General features: G+C 43.9%; 1 protein-coding gene, 1 non-coding gene and 1 pseudogene across 4 annotated transcripts in view; 2 read left to right on the forward strand and 1 right to left on the reverse strand.

Moving 5' to 3' along the window:
* Positions 1 to 211: 211 nt before the first annotated feature.
* Positions 212 to 5,218, reverse strand: LOC129394621 (small ribosomal subunit protein uS8-like; annotated as a pseudogene).
* Positions 5,219 to 18,040: 12,822 nt separating this feature from the next.
* Positions 18,041 to 25,136, forward strand: part of RNF138 (ring finger protein 138) — a 39,979-nt gene continuing 32,883 nt past the window's right edge. For 2 of the 3 annotated variants that reach the window (XM_034943468.3, XM_034943470.3), the window contains exons 1-2: positions 18,282 to 18,421; positions 18,885 to 19,071. In XM_034943468.3, coding sequence (XP_034799359.1) covers positions 18,962 to 19,071 — 110 coding nt within the window. In that variant the 5' untranslated portion in view covers positions 18,282 to 18,421; positions 18,885 to 18,961. Of the gene's footprint in view, positions 18,422 to 18,884; positions 19,072 to 25,136 lie in introns of all 3 variants that reach the window. The other variant, XM_034943467.3, reaches the window with a different exon arrangement.
* On the forward strand, positions 20,670 to 20,772 carry LOC112437811 (small nucleolar RNA U13). Its single transcript, XR_003026324.1, has one exon. It is a non-coding gene; the product is annotated as a small nucleolar RNA U13 (small nucleolar RNA).

Consider the following 25,136-nt stretch of genomic DNA (forward strand, 5'->3'; position numbering starts at 1 on the left):
GAGGGAACCCAGATCAGTTGAGAAGATTTACCTTCATCATTTAGATTATCTTTATTGAAATAAGACAAAATATTACAGAGGGACACTCATGTCTGAGATCCTTGAAGCTAATAGTTATGTTTTTGTATTATTACTAGAAAATCATGTGGTATTTTAATCCTAAAGATTTCAGCAAAGACAACGCATGGATCTTAAGGCTAATCATTGCCACCACAATAGCCATGTAAGAAGCCCAACGAAGGAGAATCACAGGGAGTAGTATTGATCTAGGTGAACTGGGTTATGGTACAATTACAAGTCCCAAATCCCAGTGCTCATCCAAAGTCCACTGTGGTTCCTGGCTCTTCTCCAGGGAAGCTGTTCTTCAGCTTCAGAATTCCAGGGTACTTTCATCTCATGGCATTTGTATATCACTGTGTGTTCCTATATCACCCCTCGCAACAGGCTGCTGAGTTGGCTACACAGGTAATTTCTGTTCATTATTTGCCAATGCAAGTCACATGGCCATATGTAATGTCAAGGCATTGAGGAAATCCAGTCTTCTCACGTAGAAGACAACTGGATACTGAGGCATAATAGTAATACCAACCATGAAGGTACAAGCCAGGCAGAGTTGACAAAGAAGACAGGAAGTACACAGGGTAAAGACATTAAAAATATGTGTGGAAAGGAGGGGTGAAAAGTCAAAATGAGACTAGCTTTCTAAAACACGAAGTCACGTTCATTTTTGCCATGGTAGTATTTTCTTTTTCTTTTCTTTTTTTTTGAGATGGAGTCTTGCTGTGTTACCCAGGCTGGAGTGCAGTGGCATGATCTCAGCTCACTGCAACCTCTACCTCCTAGGTTCAAGCAATTCTCCTGTCTCAGTCTCCTGAGTAGCTGGGACTACAGGCATGCACCACCATGCCCAGCTAATTTTTGTATTTTTAGTAGAGACGGAGTTTCACCATATTGGTCAGGCTGGTCTCGAACTCCTGACCTCAGATGATCCCCCTGCCTTGGCCTCCCAAAATGCTGGGATTACAGGCGTGAGCCACCACGCCTGGCCCTGCCATGGTAATATTTTCGTTAATTTTACTTAAAGTTTGGGATTATTTTACCAAATGAAAGAACTGTCAGTTTCTCAGACATAAAATAGTGATTTCTTTTTTTGAATTGTTCTTTCTTATTTATTAACAAAAATGCCAAATATGTTGTCTGTCCCTTACAACAGTATTTTCTCAGTATACTCCTTGTGTGCCGCCATCAGAACCACTTGGGATACTTGTTATAATTGCACTTTCCTGGGCCCTCTCCAGATGTACAGAATCTCTGAAATTATCATGGATTCATCAGGAAGTCATTGATATGTATGCCAACCTGCCCATTTCTCACCACCTCCATTTTTACAATTCTACTCCATCCATCAGCGTCTCTTGCCTGGATCCCTAGAGCTATCTAATTGGACTCCGTGCCCACATTTAAGAAATTGTCCATTTCTCAGCCAGTCGTGGTGGCTCACGCCTGTAATCCCTGCATTTTGGGAGGCTGAGGTGGGTGAATCATCTGAGGTCAGGAGTTCGAGACCAGCCTGGCCAACATGATGAAACCCCGTCTCTACTAAAAATACAAAAAATCGGCCAGGCACGGTGGCTCATGCCTGTAATCCCAGCACTTTGGGAGGCCAAGATGGGTGGATCACCTGAGGTCGGGAGTTCAAGACCAGCCTGACCAACATGGAGGAATCCCAACTCTACTAAAAATACAAAATTAGCTGGGCTTGGTGGTGCATGCCTGTAATCCCAGCTACTCAGGAGGCTGAGGCAGGAAAATTGCTTGAACCTGGGAGGCGGAGGTTGCAGTGAGCCGAAATCGTGCCATTGCACTCTAGCCTGGGCAACAAGAGCTAAACTCCATCTCAAAAAAAAAAAAAAAAAAAAAAAAGGTCCATTCCTCATACAGCAGTTGGAGAGATCTTTAAAAGCATCAATCTGATTGTGCCATGCCACCTTTTCACTGCTTAAAATGCTCCCAGGGCCTCCATTGTTTTCTTTGTTGTTGTTGTTTGTGTGTGTATGTCCACGAGTCATTTTATTTGTAAATATATATTACATCTCTAGAAAAGAAACCTAGGATTTTCCCTCCTGTGTGTTTTCGTCTTGCTTCTTCATGGTCCATGATGCCAGCTGAGGTTGTCAGTACAATGAAACCAAACTGGCAGGATGGGAGCAGATTATTCTGCCATTTTTCTAGATCTTTGAGTTGCACATCAAATCTGGGGCTAATCACTCCACACTTGTTTAGCCTGCCTGTGAGGTTCACAATCTTCCCAGCTCTGATCATCAATGATTTCAGACTCGCCAATGTAACCATGCTTCATTATCACAGTTAGAAACCGGATGATGACTTTGGAGCATGGCCCAATAAAAACCTGGTGTTTGCCTCTCTTTTTGGCATTGTTGATGCTCTTGAGAGCATCAGCCAGGACATTTATGCGCACCATTGTGGTGACGTGGAAAGATGGTGGAAAGAGGTTTTTTTTGGTTGTTTTTTTGTTTTTTTTTTGAAACAGGGTCTCACTCTGTCTTCCAGGCTGAGTGCAGTGGTATGATTACAGCTCACTGCAACCTCGACCTTTTGGGCTCGAGCCATCCTCCCACCTCACCCTCCCTAGTAGCTGGGATCATAGACATGCACTACCATGCTGGGCTAATTTGTAAAATTTTTGTAGAAATGGAGGTCTCACTATGTTGCCCAGGTTGGTCTTTAACTCTTGGACTCCCGCCATTCTCTTGCTTTGGCTTCTCAAAGTGTTGAGATTACAGGTGTGAGCCAACATGCCCGGCCTCCATTATTATGAGAATAAATTCTAAAGGCCTTTCCATGCCCTTCAAAGCCCTTCACAACCTGGTCCCTGCCCACCTCTCCAACTTCATCTCACTCCACTCTCTCCCTTGATCCTTATACTTTGGCCACACTGTTAGGTTTATTAAACACACCACACTTACAGTGGGTCCTGCATCTTGGCACTTTCTATTCCCTCTGTTTGAAAAGCTCTTCGCTGGGAGTTTGACATGACTGCCTTCTAAATCATTCAACTGTCAGCTCAAATGTCATCTTCTCATAAAGGAATTACCTTGTAATTCCAGCCAAAGTCACTCCTCTACCAAATCTGTCTATTGTTTTATTGTAATGTCTCCATAACTGTACTAGAATGAGAAGTTATCTTATACATTTATTTTCATTTTTATTGGTTATTTCCTCTCTCTAGAATATAAATTTTTGATTGCAAGTATTCACCACTAAATTCTCCAAAATCTAAAACAATGGCACATGTCAAGTACTTAGTAAATATTTCAGCTGTCTAATCTATCATGAGACCTACTGATGATATATACACATACACATCATCAGTGTGTGATGATAACACACATATAAAACATCCAGCATGAAGTAGAAGGATTGCTTGGCCCAGGAGTTCAGGAATTTGAGGCTATAGTGCACTATGATAGTGCCTGTGAATAGCCACTGCACTCCAGCCTGGGCGACATAGCAACACCTCTCCCCATTTTTTTTTTTTTTTTTTTTTTGAGACATGTAATCCCAACACTTAAGACGGAGTCTTGCTCTGTCGCCCAGGCTAGAGTGCAGTGGTGTGATCTCAGCTCAGTGCAACCTCTGCCTCCCGGGTTCAAGCGATTCTCCTGCCTCAGCCTCCTGAGTAGCTGGGATTACAGGCATGTATCACTACGCTCAGCTAATTTTTGTATTTTAGCAGAGGCAGTGTTTCACCTTGTTGGCCAGGCTGGTCTCGAACTCCTGACCTCAAGTGATCCGCCCACCTCGGCCTCCCAAATTGCTGGGATTACAGGTGTGAGCCACCTCGCCGGGCTGTAAAACCCCATTTTTGAAAGAAGAAAAAAATCCTAATATTACCAGTAATCAAAGACATTAACTTGACCACTCTAATCATGTACCATTTTTCTCTCTTAGCATAATGTCTGGCATAGTGTAACCTCTAATAATTTTTCTTTTTTTTTTTTAGAGACATGATTTCACCCTCTCACCCAGGCTGGAGTGCAGTGGTGTGACATGGCTCACTGCAGCCTTGACCTCCCAGGTCCAAGTGATCCTCCTACCTCAGCCTCCTGAGTGGCTGGGACTATAGGCACACACCACCACATCTAGCTAATTTTTAAAATTTTTTGTAGAGACAGGGTCTCACTATGTTGCCTAAGCTGGCTGCAAACTCCTGGGCTCAAGTGACCCTCCCACCTCAGCCTCCCAAAGTGCTGAGATTACAGGCGTGAGCTACCAGGCCCAGCCTTCAATAAATATTTTTTGATTCAGTCTATTAGCAAAATTTCTCAATTAATAATCCCCCATGAAAGGATGATATGGTGAAACTGGCATATTGTGCTGGTGATAGCGGTATCACTTACACATTTCAAAGCAAGTTGATAGTAATATCTTACCTCTTGGCCCAGTAATTCTACATCTGGAAATATTTCCTGGCACTCTAATCCAAAATGGAATCTATATGCAGGATGAAATTTATTGCAACACCATTCATAATGACAAAAAAGGAGTGGGACGTAATAAAGTCTAATAACGGTTAAATAGTGGCACTTTTTGATTGTCACTGTCATTAGATAGGTGAATATCCTTCCTGTAGGATATAGCTTAAAAATAATAATAATAAAGATCGGTGAATACATCATTCATAGCTGGGCACGGTGGCATGTGCCTGTAGTAGTCCCAGCTACTTGGGAGGCTGAGGCATGAGGACTGTATAAGCCCAGGAGTTCAACGCTGCAATGAGCTATGATCATGCCATTGCACTCCAGCCTGGGCAACAGAGTGAGACCAAATCTCTAAAAAAAAAAGAAAAGAAAAAAAATACATCATTCAGTTTACTCTCAAGTCAGCTTGGGAAGAAATGTGTATCTTTAAATTACTATATTTAAACTTTGCTTTAGTTAGTTTTAATTTAATTCTCATAGTGCAATCCTTTTCACTGTTTCTAAGGTTTTAGGAAATATTTTATTGTTGCCCTAGTCCTTCCATCTCCAACACATCATGTTGTTTTATGCCTCTGTGATTTTGCACACTTTTTCCTCAGCCTGAAATAAATTTCATTATTTTTCTGAAAAGACTTCCTTGACCCACCCAAGTAGAGTCAGTCACACCATCTTTTATATCACCAGTATCCCTTGACCATACATCTGTTGCTACAGTTATCACGTTATATTTCTTTGTTTATATATCTGAGATCCATGAGATGGGGAGTTCCTTGAGGGCAAAGGTTGGGATTTATCTTTGTAATCACAGGGCTTTACTAGAAATTCAATTCATGTGTCAATCTGTTCAGGCTACAATAAAAAAATACCATAGACTGGGTGACTTTAGTAACAGATTTTTGGACAGCCGACTTCTCACTGCGTCCTTACATGGTGGGGAGGGGGAGAAAGAGAGAGAGAAGATCTCTGGAGTCTCTTATAAGGGGATTAATCTCCTCTGAGGGTTCCACTCTCCTGACCTCATCTAATCCTAATTACCATCCAAATGCCCCATCTTCAAATACTATCAAATGGTGGGTTAGAGCTTCAACATATGAATTTTGGAAGACACAAACATTCAGTCCTTAACAACATGTTCATTGACTGGATGAATGAATGGCTAAAAAATGGATGAGACTATTCATGTTAGCTTTTCAGTGTATTTTCTTAGCAATAAAGCCTACATGGGGAGCAAAATTATAATGAAGAAAGCAGCCCTGTGTCTAAATTTGTGCATTATTGTTTCTGGAACTTAGCAACAGTGTCATGCATCTCTGTAGGCACTCCATAAACATCTGATAAATAAGTTAGTGAATAAATTGTAGTTTGATATGCTTACACAAGATGTTCTTAATGAATAATGTCTTCAAGCCAGATGCATTCCTTCTCTTTAGAGATATGCCCATCAAGTGAACCAAACTACCAGACAACTTCTCTCCTGGACAGAGTTCTAAAGTAAAGATTTAGTCCAGTGATATAGCTCTTATAGGAGAAGCGGTATTATTTTGTGTTCATTTTAAAGCTATAGTGCTAATTCTGAAGGACAACTGTATATATTATAGTTGCTGAGTTTCATTGGCTCTAGATGTTACAGTGTAGTAATCTGCTACAGAGTCAACCTAGGTAACCAAATAAAATGGACTAACCTAGGTAATCACGTAAAATGAAGAAAATGTTTAGCTCTTATATCCACTATGTTTTTGTTTTTGTTTTGTTTTGTTTTGAGATGGAGTCCCGCTCTGTCGCCCAGGCTGGAGTGCAGTGGTGCAATCTCGGCTCACTACAACCTCCGCCTCCTGGGATCAAGCGATTCTCCTGCCTCTGACTCCCTGGTAGCTGGGATTACAGGCACGCGCCACCACGCCCAGCTAATTTTTGTATTTTTAGTAGAGTCAGGGTTTCACCATGTTGGCCAGGCTGGTCTCAAACTCCTGACCTCAGGTGATCTGCCCACCTCGGCCTCTCAAAATGCTAGGATTACAAGTGTGAGCCACCACGCCCGGCCTATCCACTATGTTTTGATATACCTCTAAGGGTATTTCACTTTGTGCCTTTGAAACACTCTTACTAATGTATGCAAGAAGGTCAAAGTCTTATAACAAAATCATACTGTCCTTTGACAGTATTTCAAGGATGTGTCCTCCAGAAATTTCGGCCTTGAGGCATGCTGGTTTTAAAACTACCTTAAAGAGAGAAACTGTAACTTTCTAATTTAAAAAACTTAATAAAGTGATCAAACTCTTAGAATGGTAGTTGAAAGTAGAAAAGGGGAGTTGTTGTTCATGGGTATGGAGTTTCAGTTCTGCAAGATAAAAAGTTTTAGAGATCTGTTGCGTAACAAGGTGACTATAGATAACGCTACTGTCTTATACACTTAAAAGTCATGAAACCTCATCTCTACTAAAAATACAAAAAATTAGCTGGGCGTGATGGCGGACGCCTGTAGTCCCAGCTACTCGGGAGAATGGCGTGAACCTGGGAGGCGGAGCTTGCAGTGAGCCAAGATGGTGCCACTGCACTCTAGCCTGGGGGACTGTGCGAGACTCCGTCTGAAAAAGGCAAAAAAAAATAGGGTCAGAATGGGCTGGGCGCGGTGTAATCCGAGCCTGTAATCCGAGCACTTTGGGAGGCTGAGGCAGGCGGATCACGAGGTCAGGAGTTTGAAACTAGCCTGACCCAACATGGTGAAACCCCGTGTCTACTAAAAATACAATCATTAACCGGGTGTGATGGCGCAGGCCTGTAAGCCTATAATCCCAGCTACTCAGGAAGCTGAGGCAGGAGAATCGCTTGCATCCGGGAGGCAGAGGTTGCAGTGAGCCAAGATCTCGCCACTGGACTCCATCCTAGGCAACAGAGTGAGACTCCATCTGAAAAAAAAAAAAAGGTCAGAATGGTAAATTTCATGTTGTGTGTTTTTAAACACAAAGAAAAAAACAACAAACAAAAAATTTTAAGCAAATACCATGGTGTATATATAGTTCTATGACACCCAGTTTAGGAAATTATAATTGTCAGTGAAATTTAGGAAAGAAGAAATGTCATCTTACTGGCAAAGCTCTTGGGGTTTCAAAAATGAAGTATTTAAATATAGAGACAACAACTTTACTCTCTGTTGCTATTTTTTTCACCCACTGGTCTCTCTCCAGACTTTGGATGAAGCTTAAAGCACAGAACATTGTTTGCTTGTTTCCCCCACCATTTGCAGTGATTGTACCATCTCTTAGATATTTACTGAGTTACAAGTTATAGTTAGTATCACCCCCATTTTAACTTAATTACTTTTTAAAAGCCATACCTCCAAAAAGAGTCACATTCTAAGGTACTGGGGTTAGAACTTAAACATAGGAATTGGGGAGAGAAAAGGATACAATTCAACCTATAAAATCTATTATAATTTAAAATTTTTAATATTAAACTTTCTCTGTTCAAATTATTGTGTGGTTTCTCTCTCATGATTAGACCCAGACTGATAAATCAGATTGTGTTGATTTTTCCTGAGTACTTTCAATAAGGTACAACCAGAAATTTACATTCTTCCATGGAGATTTTTCTGGATGTGAGTAGAAAAAAGGAAGTTGGGAATTGAGAATGTGGAGGTCCAAATGAAGAAAGTAATCATGTGATGGACTGAGGTACAGGAGTCAAGTTCTTTGATTCACTTCCTTTTCTGTATGTAAGTTTGAAATGCTGAGTGGGAAAGTTTGAGATCCTGGCAACCGGAGTGGGAAGGAATGAATGGAATGGAGGGTTTGGGGAATCTTGGCTCCCTGAGCTACATTAGAGAACCTCACACTGGCTTCCCTCCTGGCAAATCAAATAGGATGTCACTATCAGTACAAAATACATTGGACTGGTATTCAGTACATTACACTGGCTTCCCTCCTGGCAAATCAAATAGGAAATCAAAACCTCACACTGGCTTCTCTCCTGGCAAATCAAATAAGATGTCACTACCTGTACAAAATACATTGGACTGGTATATGTATATACACACACAAACACACACACACACACACACATATATATACATGGACACACATCATATATATTATATTTGTATTTATATTATATGTCTGTTTAAATATAAGTAGAGAGTTTATTTGGGCCAAGTTTGAGATCTGCAACCTGGGAGCGTAGATTCAGGATGCTGTGAATTCAGATCACCAGGCAATATTTTAGGGAATAGAGAAGACCTCTCTGCCAGCCCAGGTAGTTGTCTTCACGCTGTCCTGATATAAAGTTTGTCAAACAGAGTGTACTGGGATATACATCGCCCCCAGAGTTGCTGCTAAGGAACGGAAACTCTATGTGTGTAGGCCAGCCTTGGCTCTTCAATTTAGCAGCCCTGCTGACCTGACATTTTTGGTGTTTGCTTTTAGGAATTTCCCCTATAATGAAAATGATGGACAGGTGACTAAGTTTTTATTAGAATTATAGCACTGGAAAAACACAATTCGTATAACAGGACTGTGATTCATTGAAACCAATGTCCTAGTTCCTTGGAGACCCTAAGGTCCTCAGGGCATTTGTGGACTCCAATACCTTTAACAAAAAGTGAATTGTGAGATATACCCATCCTCTCTCCCCAAACAGGGTAGTCTCCTCTAATGTCCTTTCAGATGCTCCCTTGACAATAGAAATGATCCCAGAAGGCAATATCAGAGAAGCTAGATTTGTTGGCAATAGAGCTCTCACTGTTGCAAAGTCAACCAAATGATGCCCATGAGATGCTGTGGTTCTCTGCTTTGCTTTATTAATTCTGTCCAGCAACAGATGGTACATGTCCTGTGTTTCTTCCCCTTTTTCCATGTTCTAAATGGAAGTTTTCATTGTAGTTGTATTTGCTCTCCATTGTGGTACATAACAGGTGGTTGATAGGAATTACATTTCTTATTTGGTCTAAGGTTGCAGTATCATGAGATCTCAAAATTGGACCAGATTAAGACCCAAGTAAAGGGAAAGGTAAATCATTTGGCAATACTGAACTGGAAAAATAGTGGTCTCATGACATTGTGACATTGCTGCCAGAAGGGACTTTGGATTACCTCCTTTCGAGAAAATAATAAATGCCTATATATTAAGGGGTAAGGCTGGAATTATTGAACTTCATGTATAGAAAGAAGGGCTTATATGTGGGCTGGAGGGTTCTTCTGTTTCCCTAAAATGTAGGCTTTGTTTGCTTTTTAAAACTGGTGTCAGGCTTTTGCCTCCAGTGTGATACTGGAACTAATCTTGTTATAGTTGCCTCTGTCCTGGCGAGGAAGCCGGCGGGGGGCAGAACAATGCCCAGAGGATGTTAATAAACGTGGAGTAGGTCAGGTGCGGTGGCTCATGCTTGTAATCCCAGCACTTTGGGAGGCCTAGGTAGGCAGATTGCTTGAGCTCAGGAGTTTGAAACCAGCCTGGGTAACATGGCCAAACCCCATCTCTACAAAAATTAGCTGAGTGTGGTGGTGTGTGCCTATGGTTCTCACTACTCAGGAGGCAGAGGCAGGAGGATTGACTGAGCCTGGGAGTTTGAAGCTGCAGTGAGCTATGATTGTGCCACTGTACTACAGCCCGGGCAACAGAGCGAGACCCTGTGTCGAAAAAAAAATGTGGAGTAAAGGAAAAACAAAAAGGGAAAAAAAGGAAGGAGGGAGGGAGAAAAGGTAAGAAAAAGAAAGGGAGAAAGGGAGAGAAGAGCGAGAGAGAAATGGAGAAAGATCTTTTAGCTTCAAATATAAATGTTTCTCTCAAAGATTAAAAAACAACTGACCAGGCGCGGTGGCTTACGCCTGTAATCCCAGCACTTTGGGAGGCCGAGGCAGGTGGATCACCTGAGGTCAGGAGTTGGAGACCAGCCTAGCCGACTTGCTGAAACCCCATCTCTACAAAAATACAAAAATTAGCCAGGCTTGGTGGCGCATGCCTGTAATCGCAGCTACTTGGGAGGCTGAGGCAGGGGAATCGCTTGAACCCAGGAGACGGAGGTTGCAGTGAGCCGAGATAGTGCCACTGCATTCCCGCCTGTGGGATAGAGCAAGACTATGTCTCCAAACAAACAAACAAACAAACAAAAAAAACAAGAACAGTGTCAAAGAAAAGTTGAAATGTGAGTTAATTTGTTGAAATCTATTCATCATTACTGGTCTATTCTAGGGCTCTGCCTCCTAGAACAGCATGGTTTATTCAGTGAAGTGACTTTAGCTGCATTCCGAATATCTGTTTCATTGTTGGTTTGCTCTCTTTCTACTGACTGATTTGTGTGTTTGGGCAAGGGATAAGGTGGCTGCCCCACAGCTCCTGTGTTAACATGCCTTCCAAATTAAGGGATTTGATAGAGACTGACTAGAATATCAGAATCTCAGTTCCACAGTCTTGGGAGACAGAGTGTGGCTATCACAAGCTGGGATTATATTCACCTCTATCCTAATCAACTGTAACATAGAGGCCAGATTCCACAGGATAAACAGGGTCACCAGGGCTACTCATATGAACATTGTTAAAAATGGAAGCTGTATAATAATACATAAAATATGGATGATATGAAATTAAATGTCATGAAAATTCATGTTCATAATGACATTTATGAAGAAGTTGAAATGTAACTGTCTCAAACTGGGGTGAATTCAAAAGATAAATTCCTTCATTTTCTATAGTTAATTTAATCTCACTTTTGAACTTCCATTTCAGCTACTTTGCAGAGGTGTGAGGAGAGAATTTAAGCTTACAATGAAAAGTAACCCAGTTCCTTGTCTTTGGGAAGGAAGAACCACTTTGCGGCATTTCTTTGTCACTTGCCTCTCCTCTCCTTCTGAACTGTTGATTCAGCTAGGAAACTGGGACAGGGGCCAATCAGGAAAGCGGAGCTTGCAAGGGTGGTTCAGTAGAGGATGATTAATATGGGAAACTAATTACAAAGACATTAAAAGAGCAGAAAGGCCAAGTGTGACAGTGAAGCAAATACACAAGGCATTGAGAAAAGGAAGGGCCTGCCCAGCAGGAAGCAGGACCAAAGAAAGTGCAGCCTCACAGAAGCCAAAACCGCAGAAGAAATGAAACCACTGCCAGAAGCAGAGAGAGAGAGAGAGAGAGCAAGCTGGGTGAGGTGGCTCACACCTGTAATCCCAGCACTTTAGGAGGCCAAGGTGGGAGGATCACCTGAGGTCTGGAGTTTGAGACCAGCCTGACCAACATGGTGAAAGCCCATTTCTACTAAAAATACAAAAAATTAGCCGGGTGTGGCGGCGGGCGCCTGTAATCTCAGCTACTTGGGAGGCTGAGGCAGGAGAATCGCTTGAACCTGGGGTGGAGGTTGCAGTGAGCCGAGACTGCACCATTGTACTCCAGGTTGGGCAACAAGAGTGAAACGTCTTATCAAAAAAAAAAAAAAAAAAGAGAGAGAAGTAACTTGGTTTCGTCCTTCCTTCCTTCCTGATCTCTCATTGGTGCCTCGTATTGGCTGAATATAGCCAGAAGTCAGCTGGTAAGGGAAACTGGGAAACAGTTTATAAGAGTCAGCTCCAACAACAAGAGCAGAACAATAAGAGCAGAACAGGGAAAGAGATGTGGAAAGGCAAATGCCTAGGTCAGATACTTCCAACTACAAATAACCAAAGAACCCACTGAGAATGGCTCAAACTAGAAGGTGTTTAATTAATCTTGATTAACAGATAGGAGGCAGGGCAGTTTCAGGGTTGACTAGAGTAATTGAATAATTCAAATATTAATATATCAAGAACCTATATATTCTTTCCATCTTTCAGCTTTACCACCTTCAGCACATTGGCTTATCTTTTCACGGCTGGCTCTTTGCATGGTTTCATCCTGGTTGCAGTTCCACGTAGCACATATAGACACAGAAACATCTAGATGGGGGAGTAGATTTGTCTTTTTTTTTTTTTTTTTTAAGAGACAAGCTCTTGCTGTGTTGCTTAGGTAGGACTCCTGGGCTCAAGCAATCCTCCTGCCTCAGCCTCTCGAATAGCTGGGACTATAGGTGCACACCACTGCACCTAGATATATTTTTTTTTTTTTTCAGACAGGTTCTCTGTTGCTCAGGCTGGAGTGCAGTGGAGTGATCATGGCTCACTGCAGCCTTGACCTCCCAGGCTCGACCAGTCCTCCTAACTCAGTCTCCCGAGTAGCTGGGATTATACGTGTGAGCCACCACACCATGCTAATTTCTAATTTTTTTTTTTTTTTAAGATGGAGTTTTGCTCTTGTTGCCCAGGCTGGAGTGCAATGGCATGATCTCAGCGCATCGCAACCTCTGCCTCCCAGGTTCAAGTGATTCTCCTGCCTCAGCCTCCTAAGTAGCTGGGATTACAGGCTCCTGCCACCACGCCCAGCTAATTTTGTATTTTTAGTAGAGGCAGGGTTTCTCTGTGTTGGTCAGGCTGGTCTTGAACTCCCGACCTCAGGTGATCTGCCTGCCTCGGCCTCCCAAAGTGTTGGGATTACAGGTATGAGCCACCATGCCTGGCCTCTAAAATTTTTTTGTAGAGGCAGGGTCCCACTATGTTGTCCAGGCTGGTCTCAAATTCCTGACCTCAAGCTATCCTCGTACCTCAGCCTCCCAAAGTGCTGGAATTACAGGAATGAGCCACCATGCCTGGCCTTGTCTTTGATCATCAAAGAAAAGTGCTTGCCGATGCCCCTCATAATAATTCCCTTCACAGCCTTTTGGTCATAACTGAGTCACATACACACTCATGCTTAAACCAGAGGAAACGGCCAATCCAGGGAAGGCTTGGAAGCTCTGCACCTCTTCCCCCATACCTTACCCTATGCGTCTCGTCATCTCTATCTTTTGCAATATCCTTTATAATATACCAGTAATCGTGTTTCTCTGAGTTGTGTGTGCTGCTTCAGCTTCAAGTTGCGGTTCCCAGAGCCCACTCTTTCGGTTTCATTAATTTGCTGGAGCAATATCCTTTATAATACACCAGTAATCATGTTTCTCTGAGTTCTGTGCACTGCTCCAGCAAATTAATGAAACCCAAAGAGTGGGCCGTGGGAACCACAACTTGAAGCTGGTTGATCAGAAGTTCTGGAGGCCCGGACTTGTAAGTGGTGTCTGGGGGTATGGAAGCCAGTCTTGGGAACTGGGCCCCCAACCTGTGGGATCTGACACTGTCTCTGGGTAGGTAGGAACTGAATTAGAGGACACCCATTTGCTGTCTGCTGCTTGGTGCGTGGGGAAAACCCCCCACATATTTGTTCACAGAAGTCTTCTTCTGTGTTGATTGTTGTGGTGCTGTGAGAGTAAAGGTAAAATATGGTTAGAGTTTTCCCTACACAATTGGTTATTGTGGAGGTTAAAGAACTCCATCATGGATGTTAACATGCTAGGTTGACTTCTGATTAACCCCAGTTCCAGGAATGCCCCTAAGAGTTCTTCTTTATGATTCCTTGTGTAAAAAGAGCATGATCTTAATCATAAATCCTGCCCTTAAGCAAATTATAGGCTGTAATGCACATAGTATTCTTGTCTTTCCCTCAGGGGTGAACTTTAATTTTCCTGCACATTATGTATACCCTTTCCTTATGGTCTGCAGGATAACAGTACGAAGATCCACCTGTCTTGCTGCTGCCCAAGACCACACTTCCATCCACAAGTTCCCCAGTAAATCACCTGCTACCAGCAAACTGGATTTGTTTGCCTCTTCTTTGGATTTTTGGCTTCTTCTGCATTTGAGAGTCACTTTGCATATATAGCCCTTTCATGGAACAGTTGTGTATGTACATAGTCAAGAGTAATATTTAGCTAATATTTGCTAAAATAAAAATATTTAGCGACTGGAACCAAATTGGCACTGGTCATTCAGGGCAGACTACTCCCCAGTCAGGATGGACAAGGCTGAAAAAGACTAGGAAAATGGTACTGGTACAAACCAGCTGAGTGTCAACACTGCACATGGTAGCAATTTACAAAGATACCAAAGGGTAGAGAGTGAAACATGAGCCTCTCTCCTGTTCCATCCTCCAGCTTCCCAGTTCACTTCTTCAAAGGCAGTTACTTTTGCCAGCAAAACAGGATTTTGAAGGTTTGTAGTAAGATAAAGCCAGGCCTTGTCAAGAAATCAGTATTCTAAATTATTTTATTTTTCTCTTTTGCATATCAAGGTCCATCGAACTTGACTGGAGAGTTTTATTTATTTATTTTGATTTTTTATTTTTTGAGACAGAGTCCTGCTCTGTCACCCAGGCTGGAGAGCAGTGGTGCCATCTCAGCTCACTGCAACTTCTGCCTCCTGGGTTCAAGCCACTCTTCTGCCTCAGCCTCTGGAGTAGCTGGGACTATAGGCATGCATACCATGCCCGGTTAATTTTTGTATTTTAGTAGAGACAGGTTTCGCCATGTTGTCCAGGCTGGTCACGAACTCCTGACCTCAAGTGATCCGCCTGCCTCGGCTTCCCAGAGTGCTGGGATTAGGAGCATGATCCACCACGCCTGGCCTTGACTGGAGAGTTTTAGAGCACCCAATCAGCAAGAAGTGGCAAGGGGAAAAGTCCATTCCTTCTAATCCAAGAGACTGTAGGAGAAGAAACAAAGTAGGGGCTTCATTCTTGGGGGGAAAGGTGGTTTAGATGGGTTGGAGTGCGTGCCCTGGAAGCACATGGCCTTACAGGCTGTTCAGAACCAGAGGGAGAACCACAAAGGATGTCATAGACAGTAGTTGTGTTGAGAGCCAGAGAGCCTGCTAAGGAGCCTGCCATGTTAAGGGTTAAGGAATTGGAAGGTGATCGTGGCAGAAATCAGAAGGTTTTACAGTGTTGGTGAAGCTAGGACATATCTCAGGGCCTTGGCCCAGCTGAGAGACAGGTCCGAGCAATCTTCATCAGCAAGTTTCAGCAAGAGAACACCCAGGACACATTGCATCTCAAGGAGCAGCGAAAATTAGTCTGGCTAAAGAAAATCCGGCAAAAATGCAAAAGAGAACTTGCAGATTTCAGGACCCAGATTCCCCTATAGTGCCTTGAGTTCATGTCAGCTACCCATCATCCTCCCTTCCCTTCTCCCAAATGCCATTCTGAGGGAAGCCCACTGAGAGGGACTGACTGGTTTAACCCAAACTTAAAGGAACTGTTTAAATTACTGCAGCACAGTTTACCAAATCGGTCTACATCTAGGGTTTTCCCTTCTAATGACCAAAGGCTGAGGACATTTTATTTACGCAGCTGAATGTATTTTGAGTAAATCTATGACATTCTTATAAAAATACCAAGTAGCTTTTCACCAGAAATGTTGCCAAGAAAGAAGATTGTGTCATTGGTAATTGCAACTTATTTTTTTAAGCTTAACTTTCCAAGGGTATCTATATTTTTCTTATGTCCAAGTTTTTGCTGGATTTCCACATATTGCCAGCTATATGCTTACGTGTATACCGAATGACTTATTAGAATATATGGGGGAGTGATACAAATATGTTTGGATTAGACATAAGTAAAGCTGCCGTTGCAGAGAAAGAATGAAGCAAATAAAATTAGGGTCACAAAATTAATGTTATGGTTAGATATTCCCAATGAATAATGGGAAACACTATTATACAGAAAATACACCTTACTTCCTAAATGGTCAGAATGAATGAAATGAGTGGAATTATCAAAAAAGTAAAATGTAGGCCAGGCACAGTGGCTCAGGCCTGTAATTCCAGCACTTTGGGAGGCCAAGGTGGGCGGATCGCTGGAGGCCAGGAGTTCGAGACTAGCCTGGCCAACATGGCAAAACCCTGTCTCTACTAAAAATGCAAAAATTAGTTTGGCATGGTGGTGCATGCCTGTAATCTCAGCTACTTGGGAGGCTGAGGCAGGAGAGTTGCTTCAACCTGGAAGGCGCAGGTTGCAGTGAGCTGAGATCATTCCACTGCACCCCAGCCTGGGTGACAGAGTGAGATTCTGTCTCAAAAGAAGAAAGAAAAAAAGTGAGTTTTCTTCTCTGGGCTGTTAAAAATTTGAACTCAAAGAACCATTTTATAAGTGAATGTGAAAAGCACCTGAACTACTGCTATTAGCTGCCCCTCTCGTCACGTGCTCTTCCTCCTTCCAGGAAATCTGAAGCTAGTATTAGCTTTCTTGTCTTGCTTCCACTGCGCTTGCTGCTAAGGAGGAAAAGCAACAAAAATACAAAATATAGTTTGGTAGAGGGAATTAGCTATTCATTGGACAAATTATTATTATTCTAGGAATCAATGCTTTTGAGATGTACATTGAAACCCATTTCCTCCATAAAGTTTTCTGTTAAATCTATATATTTCTAATCATTCCATTTCCTATCCTCATTACAGCCATCGTTTAATGCAAAATTTAATACTTTGGCAAATACCATTTTTTCTCTCTCATTCTGATAGATATGTAATAATGTAAACAGGTTGAGAGCAAAGTTCATGACATCTGCATAACACCTAACAATGCCAATGTCAACATAGACAATAAATGGCAGAATTGATTTAAATAGTCCCTTAAATGGCTTCTGTTTATTCATTTAGACCATGGGGGAGGGTTTTAACAAAGGATGGTAATAAAACCTTTCTTTTCTCTGAAGCTAATTGTAGATGCTGTATAATGTTCCAGATTTTCCTTAGCTTCTTTCACGTCATTGTGATCCCATCTTATCGATTTATCCTTTTTTTTTTCTTCTTTTTTTTGAGAGAGTCTCACTCTGTCGCCAGGGCTGGAGTGCAGCGGCGCGATCGCGGCTCACTGCAACCTCTGCCTCCCGGGTACAAGCGATTCTCGTGCCTCAGCCTCCCGAGTACCTGGGATTACAGGCTCCCACCACCATGTCCGGTTAATTTTTGTATTTTTAGTAGAGATGGGATTTCATCATGTTGGCCAGGCTGGTCTTGAACTCCTGACCTCAAGTGATCCAACCGCCTTCGCCTACCAAAGTGCTGGGATTACAGGTGTGAGCCACCGCGCCCGGCCTTTTTTCTTTCTTTCTTTCTTTTTTTTTGAGACGGAATCTCACTCTGTTACGCAGGTTGGACCATCTTATAGATTATCAATTGTACAGATAATTGCACTCCGGCCTGGGAGACAGAGTGAGTACCTGTCTCAAAAAATAAAATAAAATAAAATAAAATTAAAAAAAAACACTTAAATTAATGAATAACCTTGGTGAAAAGCCACGTCCATGCTTCAACGGCATTTCTCTTCAAAGCTAAAAAAAAAAAGAAAAAATCAAAAATCAACCCAAAGGTGTAGTAGAAGACTGCATCTGCGACCGTATTTAAGCATCGGTCATGCTGTTAAAGGAGAAAGTGGACATTCTCTCAAGGAAACTTTAATCCTGCCCCCAAAGGATTAAAATCCCGTAACAAATATTCGTTTATAACACATCTTGACAAGATCAAAACATTCTGGTAGGGCAAATAGTAAAGGCTAAATCTTGAACATTGACGAAAACTTCCTGAAAGGCCCAATGTATTTGACAGGAGAGGTAACTGGGGTCCCGGGCCTAGCGAGGCGGGGCGGGAAGGCGCAGGTGTTACCGCGGGCGCCCAACTGCTTACGTCACAACCCGCGGAAGGAGCCGTGCGCTGGTTGCTATAGTGGCCGCACTTCACACCCCGTGCCTCCCCGCCTCTCCTGGCTCCTCCGCCCAGATCCCCGGCGCTCCCGCATTCGGTGACGGCCGGGTAGGCTGTAGGCAGCGCAATGCCAAGACAGAGCTGCTGGCGGCGGCGGGCGAATCTCCCTGCACCATGAGCCTCGGCTCCAGCCCCGTTTGGGGCCGATAAGCACAGCGCACGCCGCCCTCCATTTGCCCCGGGGCCTCGGCTGCGAAGATAGCGGCGGCCGGACAGGAAGCCCGAGGAAAGCGCTGGGCCGCCTCTCTACGAACACGTGAAGGAAAAGCAGCTCCGTCCACAGCGCCGCTTCGGGGCTCCTAGGTGAGAGTCTCCCCGGCGGAAGCGTGGAGGGGCCGGGGTGCCGGGAAGCGGGGCGGGGAGGAAGCCGCGGACACGGGCTGGGCACTCGGGGCTCGGGGTCGGGGTGAGTAGAGGCGGAAAAGCAGTGAAAAGGGAGGCCTTGGGCGAAGACGGGGGCTGAGGGCGGGGCGCGAGCCCGCGCCTGGAGCCCGGTGAGGGCGTGGCCTAGAGCGTGAGGCCGCGGCCTGGGGCGGGGTGAGGGGCGAGCGGGGCGGGCCCACGGCACGCTGCGAGCCCAGCCTCCCGCCAAGCACCGTCCCCCATCCAGCCCCTGTGGGAGGAGCCGTGGGAGGGGTCGCCTCTTGCCCGGCGCGTGCGGCGGTAGCGTCTCTGCGTTCGGCCCCGCCCTACCCAGGGCCCCGCCCCCTTCCTGGCGCGCGCTGTATCCTGATGCGATCCCCCTCCCCCCTCCGGGTTCGCGTAGGGAGTCGGGCCCCGGGCCGCCACCATCACCTCGGCCGCTGCCGCTGTCGCCATAGCCTTGTTTCCCCATCCCCCGCCATGGCCGAGGACCTCTCTGCGGCCACGTCCTACACCGAAGATGATTTCTACTGCCCCGTCTGTCAGGAGGTGCTCAAAACGCCCGTGCGGACCACGGCCTGTCAGCACGTGTGAGTAGACGCCCCCTCCCCCGCGCGGAGCCGGGTTGTCGCTTAGGCCCGGCCTCCGGCCCGGGACCCCGGGCTGCCGCCTGGCGGGAACCGAGCCCGCCGCGCCCTGCCCGAGCGTCGCTGCCCCGCGAGGTCCCGTTCCCCGCCCCTCAGAGTCCCGGGGCGGCCTTTTCCTCAGCCTCGGGGCCCGCTCCCCGCGTCCAGCCCCCTCAGCCCAAGCTCCCGCTCTCCCGCTCTCCCGCTCTCCCTGGCTTTCGCGCCCCCGGGGCAGTGGCCAGGCCGTTCCCTGCGGCGTGTTCAGGCCCCGGAGGCCCCTGTCGTCTCCGCCAGGCCCGGGAGGAATTGCAGGGATCTTGGAGCCTTTTTGTTTCTTAGCAACCCGGGTGAAGGCTGGGGTGTCGAGTGTCAAAAGCGGCCGGCGGTGCTCGCGCGGGCCCGCTCACCCCGCGACCTGCCCTGCTTTCAAGTTTCCTCTTTCAGAACCTTGGTCCGTCCCCTCGGTCCAAGAGCTCTTCTGTAACTTCCCCTCAACCCTGCTTCACAGAACACCCTCGAGAGCGTTTTGTTTCGTTTCCAGTCCACTATGTGTTAGAGGGATCTAGAATGAGTTTTCTTCTCTGGTCTCTTAAAACTGACAGGATTTTCGGGCATTGAAATGAGCGTTCCCCTTTGTTTTACCTTTCTGCTTATTACTTGATTAATACAAGGGTGGAGAGGAGAAAGGAAGACTTCTGTTATGAGGAATGAGCCGAAATTGAGATGCTACCCAGGGTGAGGGAGAACACAAAGGGGTTGGGTGAGATAACGCATGCGTTTGATTGGCAGGCATATTTACAAGAACTTTGATAAAATTTTATGGACGGCTAGGGTGTGAGTAAGGGTTGGAAAGAGCCCTTGTTGAGAAGGTGTATAGCCCTTCTGACAGACCTGACTGATGATCAGAGTCCCCGGGGAACTTTTTAAGTAAACATACCAATTCCCAGGCTCCATTTCAAACTTAACAAAAGAATGTTCGGGCAGGTGGGGCCTGGAAATCTTTATTTATTTATTTATTGTATTTTTTTTTTAGTAGAGACGGGGTTTCACCGTGTTAGCAAGGATGGTCTCGATCTCCTGACCTCGTGATCCTCCCGCCTCGGCCTCCCAAAGTGCTGGGATTAAAGGCGTGAGCCACCGCGCCCCGCCCGGAAATCTTTATTTTTAAAAAACACACTCAGGCTTGAAAGTTACGTGTGTTTGCAAATAACTGAAAAGAATTGACCAACCTTCTAAATGTATTTCATTCTCCTTCGACTTTTTTTTCTTTTTTTTTTGAGGTGAGGTTCTATAATTTTGTAAAGGATAGATTGAATTTTTGGTTCTTAATTGCAAATGCCCTTACTGTGGTTGTTTTCTTGATACCAACGCTTCTCATTTTTTCCCCAATCTTAACTGCACTGTCTACTTTATTTCTATTTTGTGCTGGTTGTGTGAGCCAAGAGTGTGTGGATTTTCATGATAGAAATTATGCCAGTTACGCTTTTGCTCTTTAAGGGAGATGAATGACATCTTGTTATTTTGTGCAACAAATGCAGATTCTTAGGGAAATGTTTTGAGGGATCCTTTTGCGGTTCATAGTGTGATGATTGAGTGTTCACAGGCATGTGTGAGATATGCCATCCTCAAACCTTGTTACAGGGTCAGCACATTACCCATCTGACATGAAAAAAAAAAAAACGTTTGGAGGTGTCTAGGGCACAATATAGATCTTCCACCTTCAATCTAGCATAACTTGGTCCCTTTCCAATATTTTAAAAAAATTTAAGTGCTGTGTTGGCATTGGGTAGATAAAAGGGAGGGAGGAGAGCAAGGTGAGAGGAAGCTGTAATAGCTGCTAACTATATATATATATATATATATATATATATATATATATATATATATATATATATATATATATATATATATATATATATATATATATATATATATATATATATAAAGCAGGTCTTTTTTGGATAGAATCATTCTAATTATCCTTTGGGTCATTGACCTAATGGGCCTCATTGTAGTTTTTAGCACTCCCCAAAATTCCGTGTAGATTGCTCTAGTCCGCTTCCCTTGTGGGACATTTTAAATCAAGGTTTATAATTTGATTTGACCTCAAGACTGTGGAAAATGTTGGAGATGACTGTTTTTAATTCAGGACCTTTCTCAAATCAACTGATTGTACATAGACAGTTCTGCCTGAACAATGAATTAAAAGAATAGGCAGAGGGAGAAAAAAAGTTTAATTTGGAAGAGGTGGTAATGGAGGAACAGGATTTTAATCAGTTGGAAGGAGTTTAGTGGGGGAATTGGAGACAAATTTTATAAATTATCATTATTTTTTTGAGACATGGTCTTATTCTGTTGTCCAGGGTGGAGTGCGGTGGTGTGATCATGTTTCATTGCAGCCTTGACCTCCCCCGTTCGAGCAACCCTCCCGCCTCAGCCTCTCAAGTTGCTGGGACTACAGGAGCATGCCTCCATGCCTGACTAATTTTGTTTTCTTTTTTATAGAGACAGGGCCTCACTACGTTGCCCAGTCAGATTTTGAACTCCTGGGCTGAAGTCATCCTCCTGTCTTGGCCTCCAAAAGTGCTGGGATGACAGGCGTGAGACATGGCACCTGACCTGTTTTTTAATTAACATAGTTATCTATGTCATTTGCTCTACCTTCTTCACAAAGGACAGACCTATGCCTTTAAAGAAACTTATATTTGGCTGCAAAATCAATTTTTGATTCACGAATAGAGAGTTGAAGTGATAAGGGCTTTGGGTTACTGTGGATCAGTTAGAAAATGAAAAATTTTAATTGCCATTTCAATGACAGGTAAGGATTTGACTACTGACTATCCTAGTAAAAGGAGCAAGTTCATTATCATTAGAATAACATTACTAAAATATAAACTCCCGTTTAATCCCCATTCATTCCCTGAAACTGCAGTTGTTGAATGCTCTTTGTCTGGTGCAGGGACTACTAAGTACTGTTTCTCTGGAGACTTAATAGTCCGCTGGAGAGACCTATAAATGAGTGTGATTGATATAGAAGAGATTTTATGTGAGCATCTAGAGCAGGTATCTAAATTAGCCTAAAGGATAGGGATAATTTCCTAGATGAAGTAATGCCTTAGGTCAGCGTTTGTATTCAGTGTTTGTGGGGAATGCCAGAGTCAAGGAGGGTACAGAGGATGAATGTGAGCTGGACTTTGAGGTTTGGCTGGAACCAAAGACAGCGTAGTGGAGATGGAGCTTAGCGTTATTGGCAGGAACTTACTGTGTAAGCTAATTTGAGCGTTTTCCTGAAAACCTATTAAATAATTAGATAACCTAATGAATAATACTAGACCTAGTAAATAATTTTTGGCAGGGGAGCAGCGTGGCCACATTTCATTTTTAGAAAGTTTACCTTCATAGCAGGGTTTTCAGCTTGGTAGTGGTGAGACTAGTGAAGAGGTCATTCATTGATGTGTCAGGGAGAGAAATGATTAGAACCTGAACTAAGGAAATGATAGTAGGAATGGAGCAGAGAGACTCCTGACATTTTAAGGACAGTGTGTAAGATTCGATGACTGTGTTCAGTAGTTAAGTGTGTATACCATATGTAGATCTGGAATACATGGAGCTAAAGCTGTGGGTGTCGACGTGGTCACCCAGTGAGGTATATAAATGGAAAGATTGAAGAGCACCTAGATAGAGCAAAGTGTTGGAGAATACTTACTTAAATATCGAGTGGAGAAAATTGCAGCCAGACAAGGAACGAACAGAAGGATAGGAAGAAAACCAGGAATAAAGTGAGAGTGGAAACTGAGGATTCAGATCATCTGCAAATGATTGTTAAGGAAGCAGTCAGCATTTTCAGAGGCCTTAGAGTGGTCAGATGTAATTTTGTTTTTGTTTTTGTTTTTTTTGAAATAGGGTCTCGCTCTGTTGCGAGGAGGGCAGTGGCATGATCATAGCTTACTGCAGCCTCGACCTCCCAGGCTCAAGAATATCTTCCCACCTCAACCTCCCAAGTAGCTAGCTGGGACTACAGGCACTCACCACCATGCCTGGCTATTAAAAAAAAAATTTTTGTAGAGATGGGTCTTGCTTTGTTGCCCAACCTGGTCTCTATCTCCTGGGTGCAAACCGTCCTCCTGCCTCAGCCTCCCAAAGTGCTGGGATTACAGGCAAGAGCCTCCACACCTGGCAGATGTAATATTTTGAAAAACATGTTAAGACAAATTAATATGAAAGTTGAGCAGGTAGTCAAAGCAAGGCTTCAGAAGAAAGTACAGACTGGCGTAGGAGTAAGGTGTTTATCTCTTTTGGTGTTTTATTCTGTAATCTTCAAAGGCTCTTGGAAACCTCTGTTCTTCCTTGTTTTGAACAGTCAAGGAAATAATTCTTGTACATGGCAGAAGTAAGCTACTATTGCAATAAAAATTACATATAACAAGTTTGATTCTTTGCTAAACTCTTAAAAATGGAAATCTAATCTGTTTTTGCTTTTAGGCCTCTCTGTAAGGAGGCATCTTTTAAAATGAACTTCTACTTCTTGTTAAGCACAAATTTGTGTAATTTCCTATTTGACCAGCTTGAACATCCAGTTCCTGAGTTTTTAGTTCATATTTACTTTTTTTAATCCTTAATTTTAAAACAATTTTAAATTAATTATTTATTTTTGAGACCGAGTCTCTCTCTGTTGCCCAGGCTGGAGTGCAGTGGTGGGATCTTGGCTCACTGTAACCTCCACCTCCTGGATTTAAGCGATTCTCCTGCCTCGTCCTCCTGAGTAGCTGGGACTACAGGCACAACAAGTAGCTGGACTACAGGCATGCACCACCATGCCCGGCTAATTTTTGTTTTTTGTTTTTTTGTATTTTTAGTAGAGATGAGGTTTCACCATATTGGCCAGGCTGGTCTCGAACCCCTGTGCTCAAGTGATCTGCCCGCCTTGGCCTCCTAAAGTGCTGGGATTATAGGCATGAGCCACTATCCTCGGCCTAATTAATTAATTTAGAAACAGGGTCTCACTCTGTTGCTCGGGCTATGTATATATGTGTATGTATATGTGTATATATGTGTATATGTGTATGTATATATGTGTGTATATGTGTGTGTGTGTATATATATATTTTTGTTTGTTTGTTTGTTTGTTTTGAGACAGTCTCACTGTGTTGCCCAGGCTGGATTGCAGTGGTGCGGTCTTGGCTCACTGCAACCTCCACCTCCCTGGTTCAAGCGATTCTACTCCCTCAGCCTCCCAAGTAGTTGGGATTACAGGCGTGCACCATCACGCCCTGCTAATTTTTTGTATTTTTAGTAGAGACAGGGTTTTACCATGTTGGCCAGGCTGGTTTTGAACTCCAGGCTGGTTTTGAACTCCTGACCTCAAGTGATCCTCTTGCCTCGGCCTCCCAAAGTGCTAGGATTACAGGTGTGAGCCACTGTGCCCACAATATATTTCTTATAGTTTAAATTTTTTTAGAGATGGGGTCTTGCTGTATTGCTCAGGCTGGTCTCAAACTCCTGGTCTCAAGCAGTCCTCCCACCTGAGCCTCCTGAGTAGCGGGGACTACTGGTGAGTGCCACAGCACCTGGCTTTGTAATTTTAACACCTTTATTGGTATCTTGTTACTTGAGTAGTTATGCTGTAAGTATATACTTTAAAATAATTTTCTTCTTTCCTAAAATCTGTGCTATTTAATTATATAATAAAAGGTTGAGGCCGGGCGCGGTGGCTCATGCCTGTCATCCCAGCACTTTGGGAGGCCGAGGCAGACGGATCACAAGGTCAGGAGATCGAGACCATCCTGGCTAACACAGTGAAACCCCGTCTCTACTAAAAATAAAAAAAAATTAGCCGGGTGTGGCGGCAGGCGCCTGTAATCCCAGCTGTTTGGGAGGCTGAGGCAGGAGAATGGCATGAACCCGGGAGGTGGAGCTTGCAGTGAGCTGAGATGGTGCCACTGCACTCCAGCCCGGGCGACAGAGTGAGACTCCGTTTCAAAAAAAAAAAAAAAAGATTTACTTAATTTTAAATCTTGAGGACTAGTTTA

The sequence above is a fragment of the Pan paniscus genome, chromosome 17, assembly GCF_029289425.2.
Source record: "Pan paniscus chromosome 17, NHGRI_mPanPan1-v2.0_pri, whole genome shotgun sequence".
Taxonomy (NCBI): domain Eukaryota; kingdom Metazoa; phylum Chordata; class Mammalia; order Primates; family Hominidae; genus Pan; species Pan paniscus.